The 27,500-nt window shown below is 36.1% G+C and overlaps 1 protein-coding gene across 1 annotated transcript in view; it reads right to left on the bottom strand.

Annotated features, from left to right (window-relative positions):
• Positions 1-24,878, bottom strand: part of LOC144970296 (neprilysin-1-like) — an 84,206-nt gene extending 59,328 nt beyond the window's left edge. The window contains exons 1-3 of the mRNA XM_078909783.1: positions 24,550-24,878; positions 2,994-3,094; positions 29-168 (exon numbers count right to left, since the gene is read on the bottom strand). Coding sequence (XP_078765909.1) covers positions 29-168; positions 2,994-3,091 — 238 coding nt within the window. The 5' untranslated portion in view covers positions 3,092-3,094; positions 24,550-24,878. The remainder of the gene's footprint in view (positions 1-28; positions 169-2,993; positions 3,095-24,549) is intronic.
• Between the last annotated feature and the right edge of the window lie 2,622 nt (positions 24,879-27,500).

Genomic DNA, 27,500 nt, shown 5'->3' with positions numbered 1-27,500 from the left:
CAGCTTCATTCATCTTATATCAACTCACCTCTGGAAGAGAGAATGATGATAAGTGTGAGGATGACAATAGAAAGGAAAATACAGACAAGAGCCAATGCAGTCTCTAGAGTGGTCCAGCCTTTCATCCATGGCAAAAACGACCGCCGTCTGTGGTGATTATGTTGATTTCTGGATGGGCAGAATGAAAATAAATGACAAGTTAGAAATATATTCATATGAACCTTCTAAACGCTAGCTTTTATACTGAGCAATTTCTATTTTAATGTAATCAAAGCTCTTTTTTACATTCATCTCTGTTGAGGGCCTTGATTGGTAGTTCTTCCATCCGGAGATCTGGCCATTCCCTGATATTGTCTATCCACATCTTCCTTTGTCATCCGTTTTTCTTCTAGTTCTGACTAGGTACCATCTCTCTCACTCTCTGGCTCTTTGGCTCTCTCTAACTCTCTCACTCTTTAACTCTCACTCTTTAGCTCTCTCTCTCTCTCTCTCTCTCTCTCTCTCTCTACCCACCCACTTCTCCAAATCTCTCTCTCTCTCTCGCTCTCGCTCTATAGCTCTTGCTGTATAGCTCTCGCTCTCTAGCTCTCTCTCTCTCTCTCTTTCTCCCTCTCTCTCTCTCTCTCTCTCTATATATATATATATATATATATATATATATATATATATATCATATATAAAATATATATATATATATCGCTCTATCTACTCGTAGCTCTCTCAGTCTTTAGCTCTTTCTCTCTACCCCTTCTCTACCTCTAGCCCTCTCTCGCTCTATTTCTCTCTCTGTCCCTAGCTCTCGTCCTCTAGCGCTCTCTCTCTCTCTCTCTCTCTCTCTCTCTCTCTCTCTCTTACTCTAGATCTCTATTTTTTCTCACTCTCTACCTCTCCTTCTCCATCTCTCTCTCTCTCTCTCTCTCTTTCTTTCTTTCTCTCTAATCCTCTCTCTAGCTAGCTCTCTCTCTCTCTCTCTCTCTCGCCTTCTCTAGCTCTCCCACTCTCTGACTCTCTCGCTCTCTCTAGCTCCCTCACGTTTTTCTCTCTGTCTACCCCTATTTCTCTCTTTCACTCTCTCTCTCTCTCTCTCTCTCTCTCTCTCTCTGTGTGTGTGTGTGTGTGTGTGTGTGTGTGTGCGTATCTTCACACCTCTGGCGCTGATGTTAATATTGTTTTGACAAGTCTCCGTGCCTCTAATCTAGTTTTCCGTCGTAAACCATCCCTATCTATGTAGATAATCAACGAGACTTAAACACTTCATGACGTGCGTGGAATCGTTATGAAAATGTTACACAATTGGGCTAAAAGTAAAAGGAATGTTGACGTAATGGACAATTGATGAAAATACTTGGACTCACTTTAACATCAAATTGACTTTCCATCTCGATTTAAAAGGTCATAGAAATGATCTATAGAGCGTAAGAAATGGGTCAGGATTTGAAATGTTTCACTATGTGAAAAACAGCGATTATGAATGAATAAATACGAATACTGATAATGATAGATTGATAATTAATGTTAAGGAATTTCATTTATGTCAAAAATGAATCTATGATGTCATCTGGGTGAATTAAATTACAAATTGGATAGACACAATTATAATGATGGAAACAAAATTAATTTAAACTGAATGATGGAAGAAGGTGAAAATATGTTATGAATAAACAAGAATGGGTTTGTCATAATGAATACAAAATGGAAAAAGAATAAGCAATGCATGAAATTATTTATAAATGGTGGATATACAATTTAAATCGGCATAATCAGATGCTGGTGGGAACAATTATCTCATCAATTTTATAACCTATCACCATCAACTTCTACAGGCCATTTTACGCACCGACATTGATGGTCGCCTACCTATCTTGACCGCCCCCATCGACACGTTAATCACATCTCAAAGGAATTAATAATTGAGCGTCTCTCTCTATTTCGGGGTACTTCTCTGCATTCTATGTCCACCAGGAAACTCTCAAGAACCTCTACTAAAAATGGGGTCCTGATTGCATTCTTCATCACCCGACCTCTTGACCTCTTCATTCCTCTCTTACAATAGTCCTGAAGCCCTCACGAAAGAGTTTCGAGGACGACCTTTTCAGCGCTCTGGGCAACTTTTTTCTGAAATATTGTTTTGGAACTGACAACTGGGTGTATACCCGATGAAATGGTTCAATCAATCTTAGATTCTGTCTTATTAAGTCGGAGATCTACTTACAATACGATTTTTTTTCCCTGGTTTCACTTGATTTCAAATTTTATAAAAACGGAGCGCCGTGATTCTTTTTGATGTCAAGTTGAGCGATGTTGAATGCTGTTGTACCGGTTTTTTAAATATAATATAATTGCAAAACAGTGGTCTCAGCGATGTCCTTATTATCGCTTAGGCTATGTAAAACAATCTTAATTTTTATTATAACGCAATATCCACTGAATATACTTAAAGCTCTTTATAAGGAATCCCAGGTCAACAGCAATAATTAACACGCGCAGGACGAGAAATGACGCCTGTAAGAGGATACTACGTTTTTTGTTTCGAAAATGGCAACGTTGTTACCACTCATTTACTCCTCAATACGTTGAGAGGGTGTGAATAAATATCTATTTACAAGGACTCAACTTTGCTCTGCCAGAGTGGGACTGGAACCAGGACCTATAAGTTGAGAGGCGAGTGTCATACTACAAGACCACAAACTTGCATATGTGCGACTATTTGGCCTAGTGGTATCTCTAGAGGTCCAAGGTTCGAGACCGCTCTGAGCGGCGCATAGTTGAATTCTTGGAAAAAGATTCTTTACTCACATTCTCTCACCGTACTCAGATATAAAATGAGTTCCTGGCCATTAACAACGTTGTCTCAGTGGAACTAAAAATTGTAATATCGCTTAACAGGGGTCATGTCTCATCCTACATGTGAAGTGTTGTTGTTGGACCTCTTGAAAAGCGCTTTGTGTTCTTTTGGTGGATATTGCTCGATATAAATGCTCTAGAAGACTGACCCGGCTATAAAGACCTGAGTGCTGCCTTCCTCTGCCGCAGCGGCCGTCATATATTTAGCGTTGTTCGGGCCTTTCCCGTTCATGATGATGTCTGGCATCGTCTGAAAAATAACAGAGAGAAAAAAGATTGAATCTAATGTAGGATAACATTTGGGAGAAATCTGTCACATTCTGAAAAAAAAATCAACACGTTATTTAAATTTTGGTCAGTAAACTCGTCCTTCAAATATCGATTGATTAAAATGATCCTCATCTTGTAAAAAAAAAAAACTCCAAAAAACAACCCCTCAAACCTGGTGTTTCAGAAGTCCCGGGTTTTGTTCAGATTAGTCTTTTTATAAAATGCAACCAATAATAAAAACAATCAACGCCTTTATTTCGGAATGAGTAGCTGGATTTATTCTGATCGAGTGGAAAACCCCTGTGTGCGACGAGCGTCTTTTCTAGTCAGCAGTACAATAATCTATTTTAATTTGTTATTGTTTTGAATAGAAAAAACAAACTGTAGTTTAATCGATTGGTATTTGAAGGAGCAATTTTCTGAAGAAAGTTTTCAAATAAAAACATAGGGTTGGGATCAACATTGTTCCGTACAGCCAATGTTAAATTTTTACATACTATTTTTTACAGATGATAAACTTGCAAAACTTTTAAAAGTTCGGAATAATTCTATTGCCTGTTGATTCAAATGTATTTTTATAGATATCTGCTAGGACATAATCATGAGTCCTTTGGCCATAATATGCCCGACCGCAAAGCTCGTCCCTTAATTTGACCATGGCCTTTAAAATCGCAATAAGAATTAAGGGAGGAAACTCCTGTAAGTAATTTTTTTTTTAAAACCATAAATATTTTGTAAGCTTTGAACGATTAAAAGTATAGCGATTTAGCATTTAAAAAGTTTTTCTTTATTTAAAAAATATAAAACTTTATTACAATATTTTTTATTTGTTGATTTGATTAAAATTCTTTAAAATATATACTAATTTTCAAAATTTTGACACTGTCTTTATGCGTTATAATGGTGAGATATTAAGTATCTTTTATAATGTAACGTTTGCGATGCTCTTAGCTAAACAGCGTGTCTAGGTGTTTGTTTTTTTTTAAAGCATCCGTACCCTCACTCGGTCATTATGATCGGTCATTTGACGTTGCCAATCGCTCTGGCTGATTTGCGCGCATCTACACACTTTATACCTAACCGATTTTGATCGTTGATGGCTCAAACGATTCGTATCGATCTATGATAATATCTAGAATATGGTAGTATACCTAATAAGTAAATTATAGATAAGAGCCTGTTAGTAACGGCCTATATTTCCCCACAAATATTGCGCGTTCTCCACTAGTGTGTTTAAAATACGGCTGTATTCGTTCTGAAATGCAGTACTATCTACTCTGTCGAGCTCGATCATAACACATTCATTTTCAAATAGTCCAGAAAACTTTCCAATTCAAATATCGGTCAATCAAAACGACCCACAATTTGTCCAAACAACTCAGAACACAGACTTCCCCGAAGCCTCAGGTTTGAGATGTTTTATTCATGTTCAGGGATTTCAAATAGTCCTGTATTTGAAATGAAAGTTTTCTGGTGCAAATTTTTCAACAAAGTGTTTTATTAGAGTGCGCAGCAATGATTATTGCGGTCAAGAAATGGGCCAAGGATGAGCAAGAACTTTCTCCCACAAAAGATTAGAAGGAAAAACCCCGATTGGAAAACATATTATCCTGTTGTTGTCTTTCCTTGTTTAAAATCTAGTCTCTGGCAGGGCGTTTTTTTTTTTCTAGAGTATGTATCGTCTGTCACCAATGAATAATTAGCTGCGATTACGCGGTAAATTTCAGCTTCAGTCGTCGATAAGCCGGATCAAATACTTATCAAGTATTCTGGTAGGCTCCCCGGTATTTTTCAAAAATCTATAAAAAATAATAACGGGAAAAGATCCCCATCCAAGTTTCCTCTGTTTTTTACTCAGCCACAGCAAGGACTTTGAAAATTGGCTTTGCGTGTGTCAGTAGACAACCTATTTCTATTTTCTTGTAGTATACCGAAAAACGGAATCATTTCACAACCAAACGTGGCGATTACGATTTATCAGCAACAAATCTAGGTTGTAATATCTAAACACCCAAAACGGGGCTGTAATTTTTAAACACCGGGTCTGTGGTATCCGACAACAAACTGAAGTCACAAGGTAGGAGAAACAAATTAATTCACCGAATGTTTAATGGTTAATTTCCACTAAAGGACAATTATAGATGCAAGTTATTTTTAAGCAAACTGTCAATTCCTAAGATCCAGTGCTCGCACCCGAGTACCCGGTGTTTCAATAATGGAAATTTACAGCGTTATTGTTCATATAACATGGCCATGGTCTGGTGTTGTTATGAAAAGTTTCTCATAATAAATATTTTTCATAGCATCATTTTGCTATTTGTGCCCATTAATTAAATATGCACTAGTAGCGATCGATGTGCTTATTATGCTAAAACGTCTTCTCATCGTTTAGTTTGAGCGTTGAATCAAAATAGATTAACAATATGATTATATCATAGAATTATCAACATATCAATACGATGTTACGAAATCAGACAAATTACAAACAAGGAAGTAAATCGTCATAAATTCAATATTCCTCTACCCAATGTAATCGTAATCTTTGCTCTTTAGAACTCTTCTTCAAATGGTTCAGCTCTATGGAATGCTTGCGGTATCAAACTGTCAATTGATTTACATGAAGAAGAAGAAGAAAAGGAAGAGGAGGAAGAGGAGGAGGATGAGGAGGAGGGCAAGAAGAAAGAAGAAAGAAGAAGAAGAAGAAGAAGAAGAAGAAGAAGAAGAAGAAGAGAAAAGAGAAAGAAGAAGAAGAAGAAGAAGAAGAAGAGGAAGAAGAAGAAGAAGAGAAGAAGAAGAAGAAATGAAGAAGAAGAAGAAAAGGAAGAAGAGGAAGAAGAGAGAGAAGAGGAGAAGAGAAGAAGAAGAAGAAGAAGAAGAAGAAGAAGAAGAAGAAGAAAGAAGAGAAGAAAGAAGAAGAAGAAGAAGAAAGAAAAAGAAGAAGAGAAAAAGAAGAGGAAGAAGAGAGAAGAGGAAGAGAGAAGAGAAGAAAGAAGAAAGGAAGAAGAGGAAGAAGAGGAAGAAGAGAAGAAAAGAGGAAGAAGAAAGAAGAGAAGAGAGAAGAAGAGAAGGAAAGAGAAGAAGAGGAAGAAGAGGAAGAGAAGAGAGAGAGAAGAAGAGAGGAGAAGAGAAGAAGAGAGGAGAAGGAAGAAGAGAAGAAGAAGAGAAGAAGAAGAAGAAGAAGAAGAAGAAGAAGAGAAGAAGAAGAAGAAGAGAAGAAGAAGAAGAAGAAGAAGAGAGAAGAGAAGAAGAAGAGAAGAAGAAAGAAGAGAAAGAAGAGAAGAAGAGAAGAAGAAGAGAGAAGAAGAAAGAGAAGAGAGGAGAAGAAGAAGAGAGAGAGAGAAGAGAGAAGAGGAGAAGAGGAGAGGAGGAGGAGGAGAGGAAGGAAGGAGGGAGGAGAAGAGAAGAAGAGAAGAAGAGAGAGAGAGAGAGAAGAAGAAGAAGAAGAAGAAAAGAAGAAAGAAGGAGGAGGGAGGAGGGAGGAGGAGAGGAGGAGGAGGAGGAGAGGAAGAGGAGGAGGAGGAGGAGGAGGAGGAGGAGGAGGAGGAGGAGGAGAAGGAGATGAGTAGTAGTAGTACAAATATTCATTATTTGGAAAGCACTAGAAATGTTGATATTGTCTTATATCAGGTTATAGTAATAATAACAAGCGACTTTCTCTTGAGTATTTAATGTACGATGATTAGTTGTCATTATAACTAACACACTAATAATATCCAATGCGCTGAAAATCTGAAAATAAGGTTTGTGTATGACGCTGCGTCGGATCGTAGCCATCGTTAACTAATAGCCTGACACCAAGCGTAGCCATCGTAAAGTTATAGCCTGACATTGACCAAAAAATGACGTCAAAATGCCAGTCTTTGGCCACAAAAGAAAACAAATAGTGAGTTGTATTCAATAGTTCAACCAATGGGACGACTTGTTTCCATGAGCATTACTAACGTCAATTCACTAGGCGGTGTAAAAACCAAATAATGACGTCAAAATGCCGGTCTTTTTGAGTTTCAGTGTCAGGCTATAACATAACGATGGCTACACATCAAGACCCACTAAGACCCATATTTTGACGTCATTTTTAGGCTGTGGACCGCCTAGTGAGTTGTCTTAATTAGCGGTCAAGGAAACTAGTGATCCCATTGGTTGAACTGTTGAATACAACTCACGATTTTTTTTCTTTTGTGGCAAAACACCTGTCTTTTGACACCATTTGGTGGTCAGTGTCAGCAGCCCTGAGTGTCAGGCTGTAGCCATCGTTAACTTATAGTCTGACACAAGAACCCTCTAAGACGTAGTTTGACGTCATTTTTTAGTTTATTTAGCTTCTGGTGAGTTGTCGTTAGTAGAGCTCATGGAAACAAGCTATTTCATTGGTTGAACTATTGAATACAACTCACGATTTGTTTCCTTTTGTGGCCAAAGACTGGCATTTTGACGTCATTTTGGTCAGTGTCGTGTTATTTGAGTAAAATTTGAGCTTTTATATAGCGCAATATCCACTAAACGTGCTCAAAGCGCTTTACAAAGGGTCCCTGACCAACAGTAACACGTAACAAGTAGAACGAGACATGATGCCTGTAAGGCGATATTAAATTTTTTTTAACTCATTTTACACCCGAGTACGGTGAGAGAATGTGAGTAAAGAGCCTTTTCCAAGGACTCAACTATGCCGGGACCACATAGCCGCACAATCACAAGTAAATCAGAATAATATAATATCACCAAGCAATTCATTAAATCATAATTAGATTCAATAGTTTAATGTCACCTGGCCCAACAACAGCGGCCATCGTGGTTCTAAACAAAGAAAATCGGTACTTTTTATTCTTCATGCTGACTAGAACTTTTCATATGGCTTGTGATCAGAATGTGTAAAAGTCAAAACAAGATCAGATTTATAATGTTTTTTTTCCCTCTGGATACTCTTTTATGCTCGTCGGAGAAATATTTCATAATGGCGTCCGCCATTGTTCCGATAGTTTAGAGCCAGTTACTGTTACCATGCGTCATTACGATGGAAGTGACGTTACGACTGTTGAAGCTTATTAACTTCACAAATATTCAATGAGAAGAAAACAAACAAAAGGTTATAACAGAAATAATACTTTAATTCTATGAATTTTTATTGGATAGAGATGTATGTATTAGTCCCAGGTTTGGCTCTATTTGACCTTTTGGTGGATCGACTTATTCCATCGATATAATGAGAAGTGTTTCGTGCCAAAAATTAAAGAACATGCATTCCGTTATTCTACCGTCAGAAATAAACTTTGCCTATCTATGTACAAATCTGAAAGGTGAAATGAGACATTTATTGTTGATAAACAAAGAAGATAGCACATCACAGGAAAAGAAATCAAACAAAACCATTAAAAAAAGACATTGAGGTTATCTACATTTAGGTAAAATACTCACAACATCCGCCAGCCACATAAAACGTATCAACACACAAAACTATAATCAGCATTTAACGTTTATAGGCTGATTGATAATTCAGTGATAACTAATCAACCAACTGGCTGTATAAAAACAATTACAAAGTGCTGAGTAACGTCAACTACGTTCCTTCTATAAAAATATGTCTTTCTTTGCTGGAGATTGAATCATACATCTTTTGACTGCAGGAGAGACGTGCTATTATTATTAGGTTTCTGCACCATCATTCCAATGTCTTTACGAGCACAAGAAGTCTCGAACTTTCAGAGCTAACTAGAATTTGCTAAGATTGCCTTACACTGATGTCAGTTGTTATTTTGGCCAGAAATCATTCGACTATAATTAGCCATCTTGACCTTTATAAGATAATTGTTGTACTTAATCATCTATGCTATTTTGACAGCTCAGTTGATAGGGCACTGTACTCGCATCACACGCGAAGGGACCGAGATTGATCCTGGGTGCGGTCGATCTTTATTTTCTGACCCCTCCCCCTGTCCCCCCACCCAACAGTGATTGTGTAGCTGGGTCTGTTAGATCTGACGGAAAGTATCAGCGTCCTATCCAAAGGATTGCAAGCAATCGCTTGTTTTACTCTCTAGAAACCAGGGTAAACTCTGGCTCAGTGGTCCTAATGGCTCTGAAAATAAATAATAAATATAATAACATTCCCTTTATTCATCCGACAGGAGAAATTTGTCTCTAGGGTCTATTCCAAGGGAAGACTGGAATAACCCAGGCGTCAGCCGCAGTGCAGCGCCGCAAACTGAGCAAGGGCGAGGTGGCTTGCTCAATGCCACACAGCGCTCGGCGAGTAATCGAACTCGGTACCTTTCGGGTACGAAGCAAAGACCGTACCGCTGAGCCGTGCTGCCCCCTAGGACTACTATTTTGACTTTTTTTTTTTATATGTTGCAGTAATTTCATTTTACTCCCTCAAAAATGGAATGTGAGAGTGATTGGATAATAGCGTTATATAACAAATTGCCACTTTTATGGTTTTTAGAAACAGAGTAAACTTTAATAATTTTATCAATATCTCGGAATTGAATAAAAACTTAATTTTTATAGAACAGGTGCGTTTGTTTTCATCTTCCACTTGTATCTATACGATTTCAACCATTATCTTGCTATAATATACCCAAGGTCTAGAATGTGATTTTGTAAACCCGTAAGGCTGTTTCGGTGGCAGTAATGGGAGAGTAAAAAAATCATTTAAAAATCGAACTTGAACAATTTGGGATTGACTTCTTCGTTTCCCCTCATATTGTCTTCCCGTTTGAATGTCTAATTGTTGAAGGAACGTCATTGTCTTCCTCAACTTTGTCAAGGGCTCGCACAGTTGATTCTGTAGACGTGTGGAACCAGGCTAAACATCTTCCCTTGCTGCTGCATACTTTGGGCAGGTTTGATGTACCCGGTGGGCGTCTTCTCTCTCCTTCACGACAATCACACAGGTCTGTTTCTCCTAATGAGAAAATCGTGTGCAAGAGGTGTTTCAGGCGATTGTGTTCTGATCACAGTCTAAATATTGTGACCTGGTCTTGTTTGTTTAAAAGTTTGATTGGGAACTTGGGATCAAACTTTGTTAGGATGTGAGATTAAATCTTCCACTCTTTCTCTCTACCCTATCTCTCTCTCTCTCTCTCTCTCTCTCTCTCTCTCTCTCTCTCTTTCTCTCTCTCTCTCTTCTATATCTCGCTCTTGTCTCTCTCTACTCTCTGTTTTCTTCCTTCGATCTCTCTCTCCTCTTCTCCTCTCTCTCTCTCCTATATCTCGCTCTTGTCTCTCTCTCCCACTCCCTCTGTGTCTTTCTTTCTTTTTTTTTCTTCCTCTGACTCTCTCTCTCTCCTTCTCTCTCTTTCTCTCTCTCTCTCTCTCTCTCTCTCTCTCTCTCTCACAAACACACACACACACACACACATATATACACACACTTTCTCTTCTTCAGCTGGAGATCAGAATCATTTCAGGTGACCAGATAAAAAGGTAATTGAAGAAACGGTTTTAATATCTTTTGTGTTTTGTTAAGTCACCACAAGACTTACATTTGGTAAACCAGTAAAAGCAGCTATTTGCATTGACGTTTTCATGGCTAAACTCGAAATGACACAAAAGGTCCTACAATCACCGTGGGTGGCAAATACTTTATTTAATCATCGTTAAGTGACTTGCATTAAAATCCTACTCTCATAATGTATAATAGATTCTACAATAATTAAAGTCCAAAGTTTATTTGACAAAGAATGTGATATTGGCAGCAAAAAGGAAAAAAATTATATAGTTTAGGGATTATTTGAAGTAAGAAATGTATGGAGTGAATTTGCAAATATAACCGGACATAATTAAAATGATGACATTTTTGAAAGGGAATCGTAAAGGGCATAGTTGATTGGATATCAAATTCATTTGATTGGAAGGTGTCAAGTGCATTCATCACGAAGAATGACATGACACATTGATCGCGTGATTAAATTTTAATTTTGAAATTTTATTTCCACACATAAAATCCATATAATCTAAGCTTAGAAAAGAAAAGAAAAAGCATCGATAAATCCTTCAATTCCTTTCTTTCATTGACTTTTCTCTAATTTACTTTTTTTTTTTCAAACTGGCACTTCCTGTACATCATATTGCTTATTCTGATCTGAATAATTAAATTTCATTTTTAAGAAAAAACAACAACAATATAAACAATTAGGCCAAATAAAAAAGTCAATAGTATGGGAAACTAGTAGGTATATCGTAGGCAACTTTCCACCGTCGGCAATAATATTCGATTGAGCAACCCAATCACCACTCTGACGTACTCTGTAAAAACACATTTTTTGAAATTTTTGCCAGAAACACGTTCCTCAAATATCGTTCGATTAAAATGACCCTCAACCTGTCAAAACTCCCAACTCTGGTACTCCCATCGAAGTCCCAGGTTTGAGAGTCTTTAACAATATTTGGGTCATTTAAGTCCAACGATATTGAAGGATAAATTTTCTGGCCAAATAAAAAAAAAAAGAATGTGCTGTTTTTATCATAGTACAGCCGTACTCCGACAAACCCATTTATTCTTTTGGCCGAAAACTTTAAGATCAAATATTGATCGACTATAAAGACCACCAGCTTGTCAAAAATGTTCAACGCTAGGGGTTCATGAAGTCCCAGGTTTGAGATCAAGAGTAACCATCCCAGCATCAAAAACGGACGCCCACCTGTATTTGTTTTCCCCTTCCACTGCCCGACTGTGGAATAGCTTCCCAGCTGACGTGGCTGAAAACGGTTGCTAACATGCCTTCATGCGGTTGCAAGAGCTCTCACATCGTGACTTTTTAATCTATGTATTTTTATTAGTAGCTAGTAGAGAGCAGTGTTTTAACACGTTTAAAATGTAATACCCTACAAACTGTGGAGTAATCCTGGACAATATTATTGGAGATTTCCACAAGAAGAAGAAGAAGAAGAAGAAGAAGAAGAAGAATAATAATAATAAATAATAATAATAATAATAATAATAATAATAATAATAATAATAATAATATAATAATAATAATAATAATAATAATAATAATAAGAAGAAGAAGAAGAAGAAGAAGAAGAAGAAGAAGAGAGTTTTTGCTAAGATAAGGGTCATTTAAATCGATCGACATATTAAGGATGAGTTTTCTGACCAATGTTCTTAATACGTGTCATTCCAGAGTACGGCAGTCGACTGGATAAAAAACAAAAGCAACACCAATGGAATGACCATATTTAATGAAGGTCTAAAGAAAACAATAGACATTACAATGAGATTACCAGAGATCTGGAAGTATCTGAGAAGTGAATGAATTCCTTTTGCAAAAGATATAGAGAAAACAGCCAGGGCTGTGAAATCAGGTGACCATGATATTGGGAAGTTCTAAATCTGGTGGGGGATAATTTATTAGCTTGACCTTAAACCAAGGTATTGAAATACGTTCCGCTATCGGCATGATAGTAAAAGCGTTATGGAAAAGATATAAAATCACGCTATTAAACGCTCTTGAAAGATGTCGTGTGACTGACTATACAATAAAAATGTTATTGGCATAAAAACGTGTATGTTTTTAAAGTTATGTTATTCTAGTTTACCCCGTTTAAATATTATATTTCACTATTTATATAAGTACACATGTGTGCTGATTTGGCAAAACCCGTCGGAGGTCGCATAAGCTGGTTTTGAGAAGAGCGAATAAAGGTGAAAAATGATTATCTGCATAATGTTCATTTTATTTACCTCATTGTTTTCATTATCTATCCAACTACATTTTCACAAAATGATTTTACAGTTTGAAGCTTATTGATAATTTAATAAATTTTTTTTCTGAGCTCTATTATTGATGCAAAATATGCATGTCTTATTTTTAAAAGCTTATCCGTTTTCAAATTTTTTTTTTCGATCCTCCTCCCTTCAAACGCGAATAACTTCGACCCTTATAAAGACAATTATAAAATCCAAACTGCATTTTGTCCAAATATTGTGCCTCTATTAAAAATATGAGATTCGAATTTTTCAGACATCTGACGGGTTTTGCCAAATCAGCACACATATCCACAGAATGCCAGATAGAAGTAATGTTCCATTTCATGCGCTATCGATAGTGTGCGCTTGGCAAAGAAGTTCACAAGATTGCCATCCGGAAGTATAACGGACCAACACACAAAACTGTGTGTAACAAACATTTATAGTCTGGTTAATGCAGTTTTGTGAGAATTACTCGTAAACGCGGATGGCAAAAAACAATAACAAAGACCCGAGTGACGTCAACTTCATTCTATCTATAGGTTCTCTTTGAGGTATTTCCACGTCCCTACTATCAATCTTACACTGTCCACGCATAATACTCTCTCTCTCTCACACACACAGACACATACACACACACACACTCTCTCTCTTTCTCTCTGTCTCACTCACTCATTAACACACAAACACACACACACACACACACACACACGCGCGCGCGCAGGAAGTGGGCATCATTTTCGCCATGGCCCCAGCTAAACACACTAACACTGGTACCATGACTGGTGCACCACCTTGCCCTATAGATAATTTGAAGATGACGTCACTCATGCCTTTGTTATTGTTTTTGCCATCCGCGTTTGTGAGTTGTTCTCACTAAACTGTATTAACCAGACTATAAAAGTTCATGGTTACACAGAGTTTGTGTGTTGGTCCGTTATACTTCCGGATGGCAATGTTGTGAACTCCTTGGCCAAGCGCATTCTATCTATACAAGTCCTGGTTTCGCCGGAGAGCGAAAAAGTGAGTTATCATTAGCAGAGCTCAAAGTATCGATAGGATCCCATTGGTTATGTTGCTGAATACAACTCACAAGTAACTTTCTTTTGGTGGTGGTCGCCGTGTATTTGAGGTAATTGGATTCAATAGTCTGATGTCACGTCGCCCAGCAACGGCGACCATCGAAGTTCTAAACAAAGAAAATCTGTACTTTTTATTCTTCATGCTGGCTTGAACTTTTCATATGTCTTGTGAACAGAATGTGTAAAAGCAAAACATGATCAGATTTATAATGGGTTTTTTTTCTCCTCTAATTACGCTTTTATACTCGTCGGAGAAATATTTCATAAGGGCGTCCGCCATTGTTCCGATAGTTTAGAGCCAGTTACTAAGTTACCATGCGTCATTACGAGGGAAGTGACGTCACGATTGTTGAAGCGTATTACTGGTCCAAACCCCACGAATGGGCATGATCTATATTAAATTTCCATGTGCTCGAGGTCATTGGTCACATGCCAAAGGGTGCTCAAAATGACCCACATAATGAAAAGTGTTCACAGTTTGAGAAATATCCAATGTTACAATTGGTCATCTTGCTCAACATGACTCATGGGTATGTTTACAACTTGTATAAACAACGCAGCGTGTTTCGATACATAGAGATATGTCTCATCGTTGTACAGCAACAAATCATGTGATTGATGACCAGGTTGAACGAAAACATGAATATAGATCGTTCCCATTTCTATGAGCGAGTAACAGTTAAACAAGACAAACACGTGAATACATAATGCATAATGCAAAATAGGGTTTCCAATAGCTCCAGTATTGGATTGAATATAAATTTGAAAAAAATGTGTAGAGCAGGCACTTATTTCAATAATGCTGAGAACTAAAGGGAACAACAGAGAACTGTCAAATTAAACAGAATAAAACATGTGACGGCTATCATGGCTCCCAGATACCGTGAGCTCAAAGTTATCACTCATGTATATTTGTTACTTTTACTGGTCAGTGTTCTTTTTTAAATTCAATATATATAAAACGCAATATCCAATAAAAGTGTTCAAAGCATTTTACAAGGGGTCCCAAACCAACAGCAACGATGATGCAGGACGAGACGCAATAGGTTTTTTTTTGGACATCGACAACGCTGCTACTGCCAATATACTCAATTTAGACCTGAGTACTGTGAGAGAATGTTAGTATAGATCCTACTTCAAGGACTCAACTTTACGCCGCCTAAAGCGGGACTCGAACCAGTTACCTACAGATCCGAAGGCGGGTTTTCATACCACAAGACCACAAAGCCGTCTAATTTATGACGGTTTTACATATAATTCAGAGCGATTCCATGGCGGTCTACTGTATAAAAAGTTTGTTATCTCATTGTCTCGCTTTTCTATTCTTGTCTATTTGTTATCTCAGGAGAGATCGACGACCGAGATTTTGAGAACACAATGACATAAGACTTGGATTCAAACAATGCCTTTCTATTATCCACACGTGTATATTATTCCCTTATTCATTCATTCCTATACATGAGGTAATTATAAAATAAAAGGAACAGAAGACAGATAGAAGGAACGAGACTGACGTCCCCGAGATCTTTGTTATTGCTTTTAGACAGCAATTTTGGTGATAACTTCTCACTAAATTATATCAGTCAAACTATACACGTTCAACGTTACAAATTGGTAAGTTATATCCGACTGGCGGATGTTGTGAGCATTTCATCTAAACGCAACAAAATGCCTAAAAATATGTAATTAATCGTATTTTATAAGGCGCTTTTCCTCAGATCTTAACACGCTGATTGCGCTTCATAAAGCATTTAATTTATTCCCACAACCGGCCACATAAAACCTAATTCCAATTCCACGCAGTACAAGTCAGCCATTTGGAAAGAGTGTGGAGCGGGCACTTGCATCAATGAGAAAAATAGGGTATGGAGAAGTGCCAGATGAAAACAGAATAAAAAGTCACGGGTCAGGGCCAAACTCAGGATTTAATTGACACGACACCCTCCGCCTGGCCGGGAGAGAGAGAGAGAGAGGACAGCGAGCGGTCGCACAACGGACTGAACTACCAAGCCACAGAAAAATATGGCTCTCTCTCTCTCTCTCTCTCTCTCTCTCTCTCTCTCTCTCTCTCTCTCTCGGCCAGGCGGAGGGTGTCGTGACAATTAGATCCCGAGTTTGGCACTGACCCCGTGACTTTTTATTCTTTGTTTCATCTGGCACTTCTCCATACCCTATTTTTCTCATCAAGTCACCCATTTGACGCATCTTTTTAACCCCCCCCCCCACCCCCTTCAAAGCGTGAGCGTTTACATACCGCAGTATAGACTAAGTGTAATATGCTCAAAGCGCTTTACCGAGCCAATGGCAATACTCAACATGTAAGGCGAAGCATGATGCTTGTAAAAGCGCTCTTACCATTAGTATTCTTACCATAAGTATCCTTAGAGAGTCTGAAAATGTGTGTGTTTGTGTGTATGTGTATATGTATGTGAGTGTGTGTATGTATGTATTATGTGTGTGCGTGTGTGTGTGTGTGTGCGGGCGCGCGCGCGTGCGTTTATGTTACCGTGCGGGACAAAGAAAAAATATATAGAAAAAAAAATCATACCAGATTCAGGTTTCTCGACTTAGGATCTAGATCTATCCTCAACTCTTCTGAAAGTTATGCCGGACAGATGTGCAGCCATGATGCAACAAAGGTTATCGAATAGTTCTTATGACTGAATATATCATAGTGCTGTATCATGCACACTCTTCCTCATTTTGATCTTATACTTTTGCCTGTTATTTAAATTTTTTTACACTATCAGCCATTGCCCATAGCTTGGTACCCATTGACACTTAAGTTGATCGGATTAATAATATGTGTAAATTCGTGTCTTTCACAAATACGCAATGTCAGGTCAAGGATTTTGCTATTATTGTAATATTCGCTGATCATTTTCATTATCGCGACAAATATTCTACAAGCAACAGGGAGATACCTCGCGGAAAAATAAAGGCTATTACGGAGAGAAACTCGTCTATTTTAATTATCATACTACTGCATCGTGGAAATTAATATAGATTGAGACTAATTTTTTGAGCCATCAACGATCAAAATCAATCCGGTAATAAAGTCTTTGTGTGCGCGCAAATGAATCTGGTAACAGGGCAGCCAGATGGCGACTCCCAAGGTAAAATTAAGGACCGTTCAGAATGTCTCAGCAGATTTTCTTAACAATTATTTAAGTCAACGGATGATAGATTTATCCTTAATTTAAAAAAAGGTTTGCAAGTCACTCGAATATCAATCTGTAAAAAATAGTTAAACAATTTTTAGATTTGACAGTATTCCTATGCTCCTTGGCAAAGAAAGTAACATGGGCTATACAGATCAATTTTAAATCCCAACCCCATTTACATTTTTAAACAATAGATCGTGATATAATTTAGGTGAGAGATATGAAGACAGGAAGAGTAGATCAATGATATCTACTTCCTGTTTTCACATCTCTTCCTCAATATTTGACTTATAATTCGTATAGCGTTTGTTCTGTCACAGTTGACCTTCACTAAATACATCAGCCTCCCATTTCCCTGCAGCCAAGGATAAATAATAGAGGTGTCCCTCAAAAAGATGGCACCTCAAAAAAGGCAATGAACATATCATTTTCTCATCTCACGACTTCGCCACAATATTTTCACTGTGACATTTTTAACAGAGTGAATTTTTTCTTTAATAGATCCGTTTAAAATTAAAGGAAAGTATTCCATTTTTTTCTTATTCAATTGAAATGGTATACGGGGTTAAGTTGCCTTTTAGAGCGTGGCTCTATAATGGTCATATTACCAGGACCTACGGAGTCGGAATTGAAACCTATATCTACAGATTGAAACGTGCCAAAAAGAAATGCTTGCAACCTCTGCATATATTATCTCTTTGTAGCCAGTAAACTGCCGTACTCTGGAAAGACACGTATTTTAAAATTTGGCCAGAAAGCTCGTCTTTCAAATATTTGAATGTCAAAAACTCTCAAACCTGCGAATTCGCGGTTTTTAGATTAAATTATTTCTAGAGTAAGGCGGTTAAATGATTAATTGCAAAGTGTTTTCATATAAACTTGATGACGGACTTAGTCATATATATCATCAATGGATGGCCATAATATAGGACTGATGAAAAAATATAAACGGATAACGCAGTTTTATAATTCGTAATCGACTTAGGGGGAAAAATTGAGCAAAAATCATGATAATTTTGTCTATTAAACATTGTTGTTTATTTTTACTCCAGTGAGAGTTGACAGATTGTTTTATTAATGCAAATATATTTTAATTACCAAAGCCTTCATTCAATATCTAACGAATTCTATCTCAGAATGTGGCTATTTTCATCATGATTGTAAATCTTACTGTCGTGTTTTTTTTATAAAGCATAATATTGCCTATATTTCGACATCCCCCCCCCCCAAAAAAAAAATCACTGATTTGAGATTTTACTGGAATCTTTTCTTTTTTTTTTTTTGATATTTCAAACCAAAATATTACTGAGTTTTTTCTTTCGTTTTATCAGATAGTAAGAATCAATCAAAACAATATGATACCTACATAATTCTATTTAGGAATTTCCGATTGGCATTTCCCATAAAACAATATCCCACGACATGTCATGTCAATTAAAGGTCGAGCATTACAGACAGAAAAGCAATTAATTTCTCTTGTAACAAACTTAATGTCAAATCTCTACCACACCTCTTCAGCTGTACTCTATTTTAAAAAACAAAGTGCTAAAAACATTTTGGCCAGAAGACTTGTCCTTTAAATATCGATCGATTAAAATTGCCTTCATCTTGTCAAGAAGTTTTAAACCTGGGACTTAAGTAAGTCACATGATTGAGTGATTGACAATATAAAAAATCATGCCTCGTCCTACATGCTAAATGTTGCTGTTGGGGGCTCTTTGTGAATCGCTTTGAGCACATGAAGTGGTTATAAATATATATATAAATATATATATATATATATATATATATATATATATATATATATATATATATATATATATATATAAAGACATGCTCAAGATAAAAAAGAATAATGTCGGTATTATTAAATGGCCATTCATTATTAAAATGCCAAAGATCTAGTTTATAGCTTTTCTTTTTTTTTTTTTACAAAATAAAGCTTGAGAAGGTTAGGTGTTTTATTGAGAAGGATGCAGGGACGGCTGGTAATAATGGGCAGGGTGGGCAAATACCAGCCTGTTTTTTCAAGTTATATGCTGTATTACCAGGTCCGAAATAATCAAATTTAAATAAGATAATTTCAAAAGTTACTACTTAAACTTGATACTTCGTACTGAAATCAATTTGTGTGTATTTTTGATAGATTGCGAATCACCATGCACCCCGTAATGCATAAACCAGGATACGCTCCTGTTCTTTTTTATCTGCCCCCCCCCCCCCCAACCACTCCACTCCACTCCGCCCACATCGCCATCTCATCGTCACGTCGCCTAACGATGAACTAACTCCGATTTTTGCTGTCTGGCCTCTCTAGTACTAGGTCGGGCTAATTCAAATGAGCCCAACTTTTAACCAGTGAACACTAAATAGAGATTTTGGCAAACGAACTTTTTCTTATTTATTGCCTTACTTGTGCTGGTACCATCGATGTAATGACTTTGGGAAGGTTCCAGTATTGAATTAAATTTATTAATTTACTAATATTATTATATCAATTTAGTATTAATTTGTGTCGTTTTTATATATTTGTTTATCCATTTAGATTATTTCTTTTTTTTTCTCGTTTTCTTTAGTGCTTCTCAAAACTCATTTATTTAAATTGTTTTCTTATTTGATTTTTTTGTTGTTGTTGTTGTTGTTGTTGTTGTTGTTGTTGTTGTTGTTGTTTTTTTTTGTTTTTTTTTTTGTTTTGTTTTTTAACAAATTAATTTGTTAGTTCTTTTTTTTAATTCTTAAAGTAATTACCGCTGTATTTTTATTGCTAGACTAAATAATTTTGCAAAACAATGTAATTTTCTATTGTATTCCCTCTAATAAAACAAAACACTTTTATTCAAAAGTCACGACTAGATAAATATATAAAATACAGCCACCATTTTGGTTTTCTCAACAATTGAATTAGTATACGAGAAATACTCTTCTGAGTAAGGAGAGAGTTGAATTCTAACTAAGTTATAGAGGATATAAATAGGTTTAAATGAAGGGTGGGCAGATTCCGTACTTGCCCGTCCTGAAGCTAATACATACATAAGATGGTTCGCGATGAAGAGGCGGAAGCGAGGGGTTGGTTGGGGAAGGAGCAAAGATAACACGGTCGTTATTGTGATGATAGTCTAACGAATGCATGAGGAGAGATTGGTAACATTATTTTGTCTTAATTGTATTGTATGAATTATTGGCGAAAGCCTAAGATTAAATAAACTTTGTTTTTGTTTGTCTTATTTTGACTATAGAACTGATACTTGTCATAGCAGACCTGCCAACTTGAAAGAGGAAAATAAAAATCGTAGTTTTTAGGGCTAATAAAATCGTAGATATTATAACTACCCTTTTAAAAAAATCACCGGACTTTTCGTCTGCTTTGATAGATATCAAATTTTAAAAAACGAAAAAAACAGATTGGATTCGTAATAATGATGGTGATGGTGGTATAGTGGTAGCGGTGGTGGTAGTAGTAATGATGGTGGTGGTAGTAATGATGATGGTAATATCATTATTGTTATTATTATTATTATTATTATTATTATTATTATTATTATTATTATTATTATTATTATTATTATTATTATTATTATTATTATCATTATCATTATTATTATTATTATTATTATTATTATTATTATTATTATTATTATTATTATTATTGTTATTATTATTATCATTATCATTATCATTATTATTATTGTTATTGTTATTATTGTTATTATCAATATTATTATTGTTATTATTATTATTGTACGTATCGGTGGTATTACTATTCTTGTATATTTTTTGTGGTTATTCATTGTATCAGTTTATTGTTTGGCTCCATTTACCATTTTGTTCCACCTACATGTATGTTGTCATCAAATTGTATGATTTATTGGCGAAAGCCTAAGATTATATAAACTTTGTAATATCGTATGGTAACCATCATTGTCGACGACATCGTCGTTGTCATCATAATCATCATCATTATCATCATCATCATCATCATCATTAACAACAACAACAACAACAACAACAACAACAACAACAACAACAGTACAACAATAGCAATAAAAACAATATCAACATCATCATAGAATTTCCGTCATCGTCTCCACAACTATCATTCTAACCAACAGCACCACCAAAACCACTACCATAATTACATCCTCCCTCACCGCCTCGTCTTCCTCCTCCTCCTCCTCCACCACCACCACCACCGCTACCACTATTCCAACCACTACCACCACCGGCACAATCATTCTAACCACCAAGAGAGCAGTAAAAATGATGCAATTTGAGCTCTGAATGAAACTCGAGTCATATCGCTGTTGTTGCTTCTCGATGAAAACTTTAATGTTACTACTACTACTACTGAAAACCAGTAATGTAACAGAAATATTAATCTCGCCGTTGAGGGATTAAAGCATCTCTTTAATTTTTCGAGTGAACGAAATGGACTTGTATTGTCAAGGTGTTGTCGCATTATGTCTTGTCGCTTTATTTTTTAGTTTTATTCTCTTTCGTGATTCATTTTTTATTACGTTTGGAATAATTAAAATCTACTGGTATTGTCATTTCATTGTGAATGTGATTATTTGTGGTAGAAATATTTTTTTTAAAGGTGCAAAAAAAAAAATAATAATAATAAAAAAATAAATAAATAAATTATATATATATATATATATATATATATATATATATATATATATATATATATATATATATATATATATGACCGAATCATCTTTGCCCCACCACTGTAAATAGGCTAGAACCGCCACTGGAAGGATGAGTATATTATAAGGAACGAAATTGACGACACTCTTATTTTTGTTATTGTTTTTAGACAGCCATTTTAATGATTAAAAATTAAAAAATAAATTATGCCTTTTCCGCCACCGCACCATAAGAACGACACCATAAGATATCGTCGCCTAGGCATTCCACGAAGGAATATAGATAATTCAGCAAACAAGATGTCTGATGCCAACAGGAATCACTCATGTTGTCCAAGTGAGCAAAATGGGGGTTAATAATCTTGCTCAAGGAAAAAAAAACGAAAGTGCATGAAGCGGGGCTCGAACCCAGGTCATTCCGGGTCACAGTGCAATTCCTTATCCACTCGGCCACTTCGTCCTCCGTTCTCACTAATGTACACCAATCAGAATATGAACGTTTGGGTTACATATAATTTTGTGTGTTGGTACGCTTTATATGGCTGGTGGATATTGCGAATATTTTACTAAATGCATAGCGGTTATCGTTGTTATAGTGCGTTAAAAACAAATACTTGATTATATTATTTGATATTTGTAAGTTAAATCCACTTTTTTGTACAAGTTTCACCTTGACATGGTACCGATGATAGACGATGGATCAAAATAAACGTGTCAATGCATGGCAAAATCAGTCGGAAGGTGACCATTTTGGATCTCTATTTTCTGAAAGAATATGCTCCCCAGAACATTTTAATCTTTATTTAAAGTAAATCGGGTTATTTTTCATGAAGATATGGTCAGATGTATGGGGAAGGTATCCAGCAACTTTCCTCAAATTTCATACTTTTTAAACCAGACTAATTGTAAAAAATATTTTGAAGTGAATTTTGATATTTCCCGAAGATATACAAAAAGGGGTGATTTAATCATTAAATCTATGACAATAACTTATTTTTGAGAAAACAAATTGACCTTCTAACTAAACTTGGCAATATCACAGTTCAAACCTTTTCACCATCCGACTGATTATGTCATTCACTGTAACAAATAATGTTTGCACTCGTTGCTGAACCCCATCGTGGTAAGATAGAAGATCTGAAAAGGTGTGTATGAAACAGTGCCAGACAAAGTAGAAAAAATAATACAAGAAAAGAAATCATCCTGCCAGTCGAGACTGATTTTTAACTCACTCAACCCCAACACCGACTATATCCGTAATTTACCCGGGTTACTTTTACCTCATGCCTATTTATTACATTTTTATGAGACAAATTATAGACGTAGAAACTAGTATCAAAGCTAATGTTTTTAGCTTTTGCATGTTAATGTTAATGGTAGTTGAATAAAACTAGATATGTACATGCTTATTTTTAATACATTATTTTTTCAATTTTGAAAAGTAGCAAAAAATCTCTAAGATTGAGTGAGTTAAGGATGATTTGTTTTTCTTGTATTCTTCTTTCTACTTTGTCTAGCACTGTTTCATAAACACTTTTTATCAGATTTTTATCTTACATCGGTGCATGTTCCCTAATTTGTCAATCAATCATCGTCGTAATAATCGTGATGGGCTCATCGTTGTAATGGAAATCTTTAATAATGACGCAAAATATTGCCCATAATTGCCTTCGGATGTGAGACCTGCATAACATATGTACACGATATATTATGTAATCTGCATATACGTAGATTGTAACCTATCAGATCACTGACCACGAGCATTATTACTTGACATTGTCAGATGCAAGGTAAGACATCGTCAAGCTCGGATGCCGACGCCAATATACGTCTAAAATTTTACATACAATTGAAAACCTTCTATTACTTTAATCTTGCCGTAAGCTGACTAAACACATTGAATATACTTGATTTATTCTAGTGTCTTGACGTATTTATTTTAAAAATGCTATTTTCTACGATTTGGAAAATGCAAAGGGCAATAACTAATTTCAAACACAATAACAAAACTTGTATATGACAGTAAAATAACATAATATTTTCAAGTTTGTTGTTGTCGTTATAGGCCCATTGAATTCCGAACGATGATCGGGTTTCTGTCACCAACTAATTCCATTGCTTTAAATATTGACCTTTCAGGGGTGGCTCTTACCAATTATCGAAGTAGAACGGCAATTTTGACATTCTTGGGCGACTAATTTTGCATCTTTGAAATAAAAAAGTAAGGAATCTTTCAGACCATGAGGCTCGTGGAGCCCACGGAGTTTATCCCGGTTTCTATATCGTTCAGAAGCATTTGCTCGAAATCACCCGAGATTGAAATTGGTCTCTTTGCGTCTGATGTGAATGCTGTACCAACTGAACTATCGGGACAGCCTGTTTCAATTTTTTTAAAGCAAAAAATAAAACAAAAAAACAAAAACAAAAATGCAATCACTGTTGCAGGGTTTCATTAGTCCATACAAGGATGGTCACACGCCTAATCATATATGGATCTATTGATATGAACCCCAACTTGTCACGAAATCTTAAACATGAGACGTTTGCCTACAATCTGGTACTCATTTACACCAGAAGCGATTAAGATTATCTACCTAAGAAATAGGCAAATGCAGAAATCTCTGAGGAAAAAAAAACACATTTTAGAAATTTTGGTCAGAAAACTCGTGATTCAAACACCGACCGATTAAAATGACAATCATCGTGTCAAAAAAAAACCTCTCAATCTGGGACTTTGCGTTCTGGGCAAAATGTTTGAAATGTAGTTTTAAACAGAGCACATCAGAATGTGAAACTATTGTCACTCGTCTTTAAACACACTACACATAACAACTTGACAATAAAATACAAACCTTATAAAAAGTCCTTTGGAAAAAAATTTGACACTCCTCTTTGAAGTTTTCTCACTTGTCAATTAATTTCCAAATTATGAAAAATACAATCTTTTGCTTCTTTTTTTATAATGATATTGTAAGGAATATTGAGTATTTCACAACAGAGTTAACGTAATCACACATTTGATGAATAATTGCATGTCTCCAGTTTATCAAATAAGCTAGATTGATCCGAGTATTTTATTGCAATCTGTTGCATATTCATCTGCACGTCATCCAAACAGAAAACGACTAGAAGTCCATATATATATATATATATATCTAGACACACAGTCTATTGGAACCTCATTCAAAGTCCTGTCTATTCGTCGTCGTATTGAAACATGGGAGACGTCTGTAGCCACAGCGCGAACCAAATAATTCTATCACAACACGGACCAGGCGATGTGAATGAAAACACGAGCGGTACCCTGCGAGGGTGGTCCTGGTTTTATCGGAGAAGTGGGGGTGAATTGTAATCATGATTCTCATCTCCTAGAAACTTCCTGTTTTGTTTTGTTTTTTAAAAAAAGGTTTGACGTTTATGCTTTTGAAAATTACTACTACGACTACTACTACTACTACTACTACTACTACTACTACTACTACTACTACTACTACTACTACTACTACTACTACTACTACTACTACTACTACTACTACTACTACTACTACTACTACTACTAACAACAACATACTACTACTACTACTACTACTACTTACTACTACTACTACTTACTATACTACTACTACTACTACTACTATACTGTTATTATTATTATTATTATTATTATTATTATTATTATTATTATTATAATTATTATCATCATCATTTCTTTACTCTTTGTTATTGGTCACGTTGTTGTTTATGATGATGATGATGTTTTTGTAACTGTTTGATATTGTTCGTTGCTCCTTTTATTTTTATTCTTCCGCTGTTATTTATTGGATGTTGATACTGATGCTGTTGTTTTCGTTGTTGTTTGACGACGGTGACGTCAGTATAGACCTGGCAATGATGAATACAATCTGTGGAGATGAAACAGAAATCAAAATAAAATTTATTGGAACAAATTAATCTATTACTTATTCATTTATTAATCATGCAAGTAAATTTATTTTACGAGAATCAATAATGACCTCTAAGGAAAAGTTAATAATGAGTGGCTGTGGGAATAAGTAATGAGCGGACATTTGGTGGGGACGCCTTATACTTAATGTACAGTCGTACCCTGATATAAAACACTGTTCCAAGACTCTGGCCAAGAAACTCGCTCTTCAAATATCGATCGATTATAATGACCCCCACCTTGTCAAAAACTCTCAAGCCTTCATTGACGTCTCAGGTTAGAAAGTTTTCAACGTGTTTTTTTCCCCAGACTACGGCAGTAAACATGTCATGGAAATCACTTTGTTATGCCCAAACCCTAGCAGCAATCCTTCTCTGTAAGGGAAGCAGTCGGACGAATGAGTGCTTGTTTTCTTTAAGAAATTAGCTTTTAAAGAAATTTAGATTATCTTTCTAGGTAAAAGAAACCATCCGAGTGTTTCTTTTCTGGTGGTAAACCCGTGTCAGCATCTCTGTGAGGCTGCGTTGCCCCGGGCTGGGCAAACATAGATGTGAAATATAGGGTATGGAAAAGTGCCCGATGAAAACAGAGAATAAAAGGATCGCGGTGTCAGAGCCAATCCGGGATCCCACTGACACGGCACCCTCCGCCTGGCTGAGAGAGAGAGAGAGAGAGAGAGAGAGAGAGAGAGAGAAAGAGAGGTCAGCGAGCAATTACACTCGCCACTGGGCCATCCAGCATCACAAAAATATTGCTTTTAAACTTAATACCTATCGTACGAACTCTCATCTCTCAACTACTTAGGCTTAGGGGATCAAATCGAGGCTAGCTCACTGACCCCGCGAATATCAATACTCTTCAACAGTCGTAACGCCACTTCCTTCCTAATGACGCATGGTAACTTAGTAACACTGGCTCTAAACTATCGTAACAATGGCGGACACCCGTATGAAATATTTCTCCGGCGAGCATAAAAGCGTATCCAGAGGAAAAAAAAACATAAATTTGATCATGTTTTGACTTTTACACATTCTGATCACAAGGCATATGAAAAGTTCTAGCCAGCATGAAGAATAAAAAGTAATGATATTCTTTAGTTAGAATCAAGATGGCCGCCGTTGCCGGGCGGCGTGACATCAGACTACTGAATCCAAATTGAGAGCAAACTAATTCTATGCGCTCTTCTTTGTGTGGAACAAGACAAAATGTAAACAAATAAGACGCACATGGAATAGCTCTGATATTAGGGCTATAGACTATCTCTATAGATAACTGAAAACGTCTAGTTATCTAACCATTTTTTTGTATTCCTCTCTTCATGCGACTATAAACAAACACGTTGTTTAAAAGAAAATACATTATTTGTCTTGTATTTATCATAAATGATTTGTCTGACACGATTTCACACGCCGCTTTTTAGATGATTGCCTTTTGTATATTTTGTAGTTGAGACGTTTCCAAATAGATACATCTTTATTTTAATGATTGGATTCATTACGGAAACGCTTGTTTTTCATTTACACTCATTCTAGACGTCGATTATTGTAAAAGTAAATAAGAAAACTGAACAAATAACGGCCGTACCTGCATCTGATCTGCCTTTGATATGTTTATTTTGCTTTCATTTTCCCCCCTCTTCTTCCTCTACCCTCTCTCTACCTTTGTTCACTTTCTTCTATTGTTCAACCTCTATCCACCTATCTATCTATCTATCTATCTATCTATCTATCTATCTATCTATCTATCTATCTATCTATCTATCTATCTATCTATCTATCTATCTATCCATCTATCCTTCTATCTTTCTGGTTCACACTCTTTCTCCTTCCCTTTTTTTCGTTTTTTTTCTATATAATTTAT

Source organism: Berghia stephanieae, chromosome 4, assembly GCF_034508935.2.
Source record: "Berghia stephanieae isolate SIO BIC M18660-M18661 chromosome 4, UCSD_Bste_1.3, whole genome shotgun sequence".
Lineage (NCBI taxonomy): Eukaryota > Metazoa > Mollusca > Gastropoda > Nudibranchia > Aeolidiidae > Berghia > Berghia stephanieae.
The sequence above is the reverse complement of the archived record's forward strand: the minus strand, read 5'-3'. Positions and strand labels throughout refer to the sequence as shown.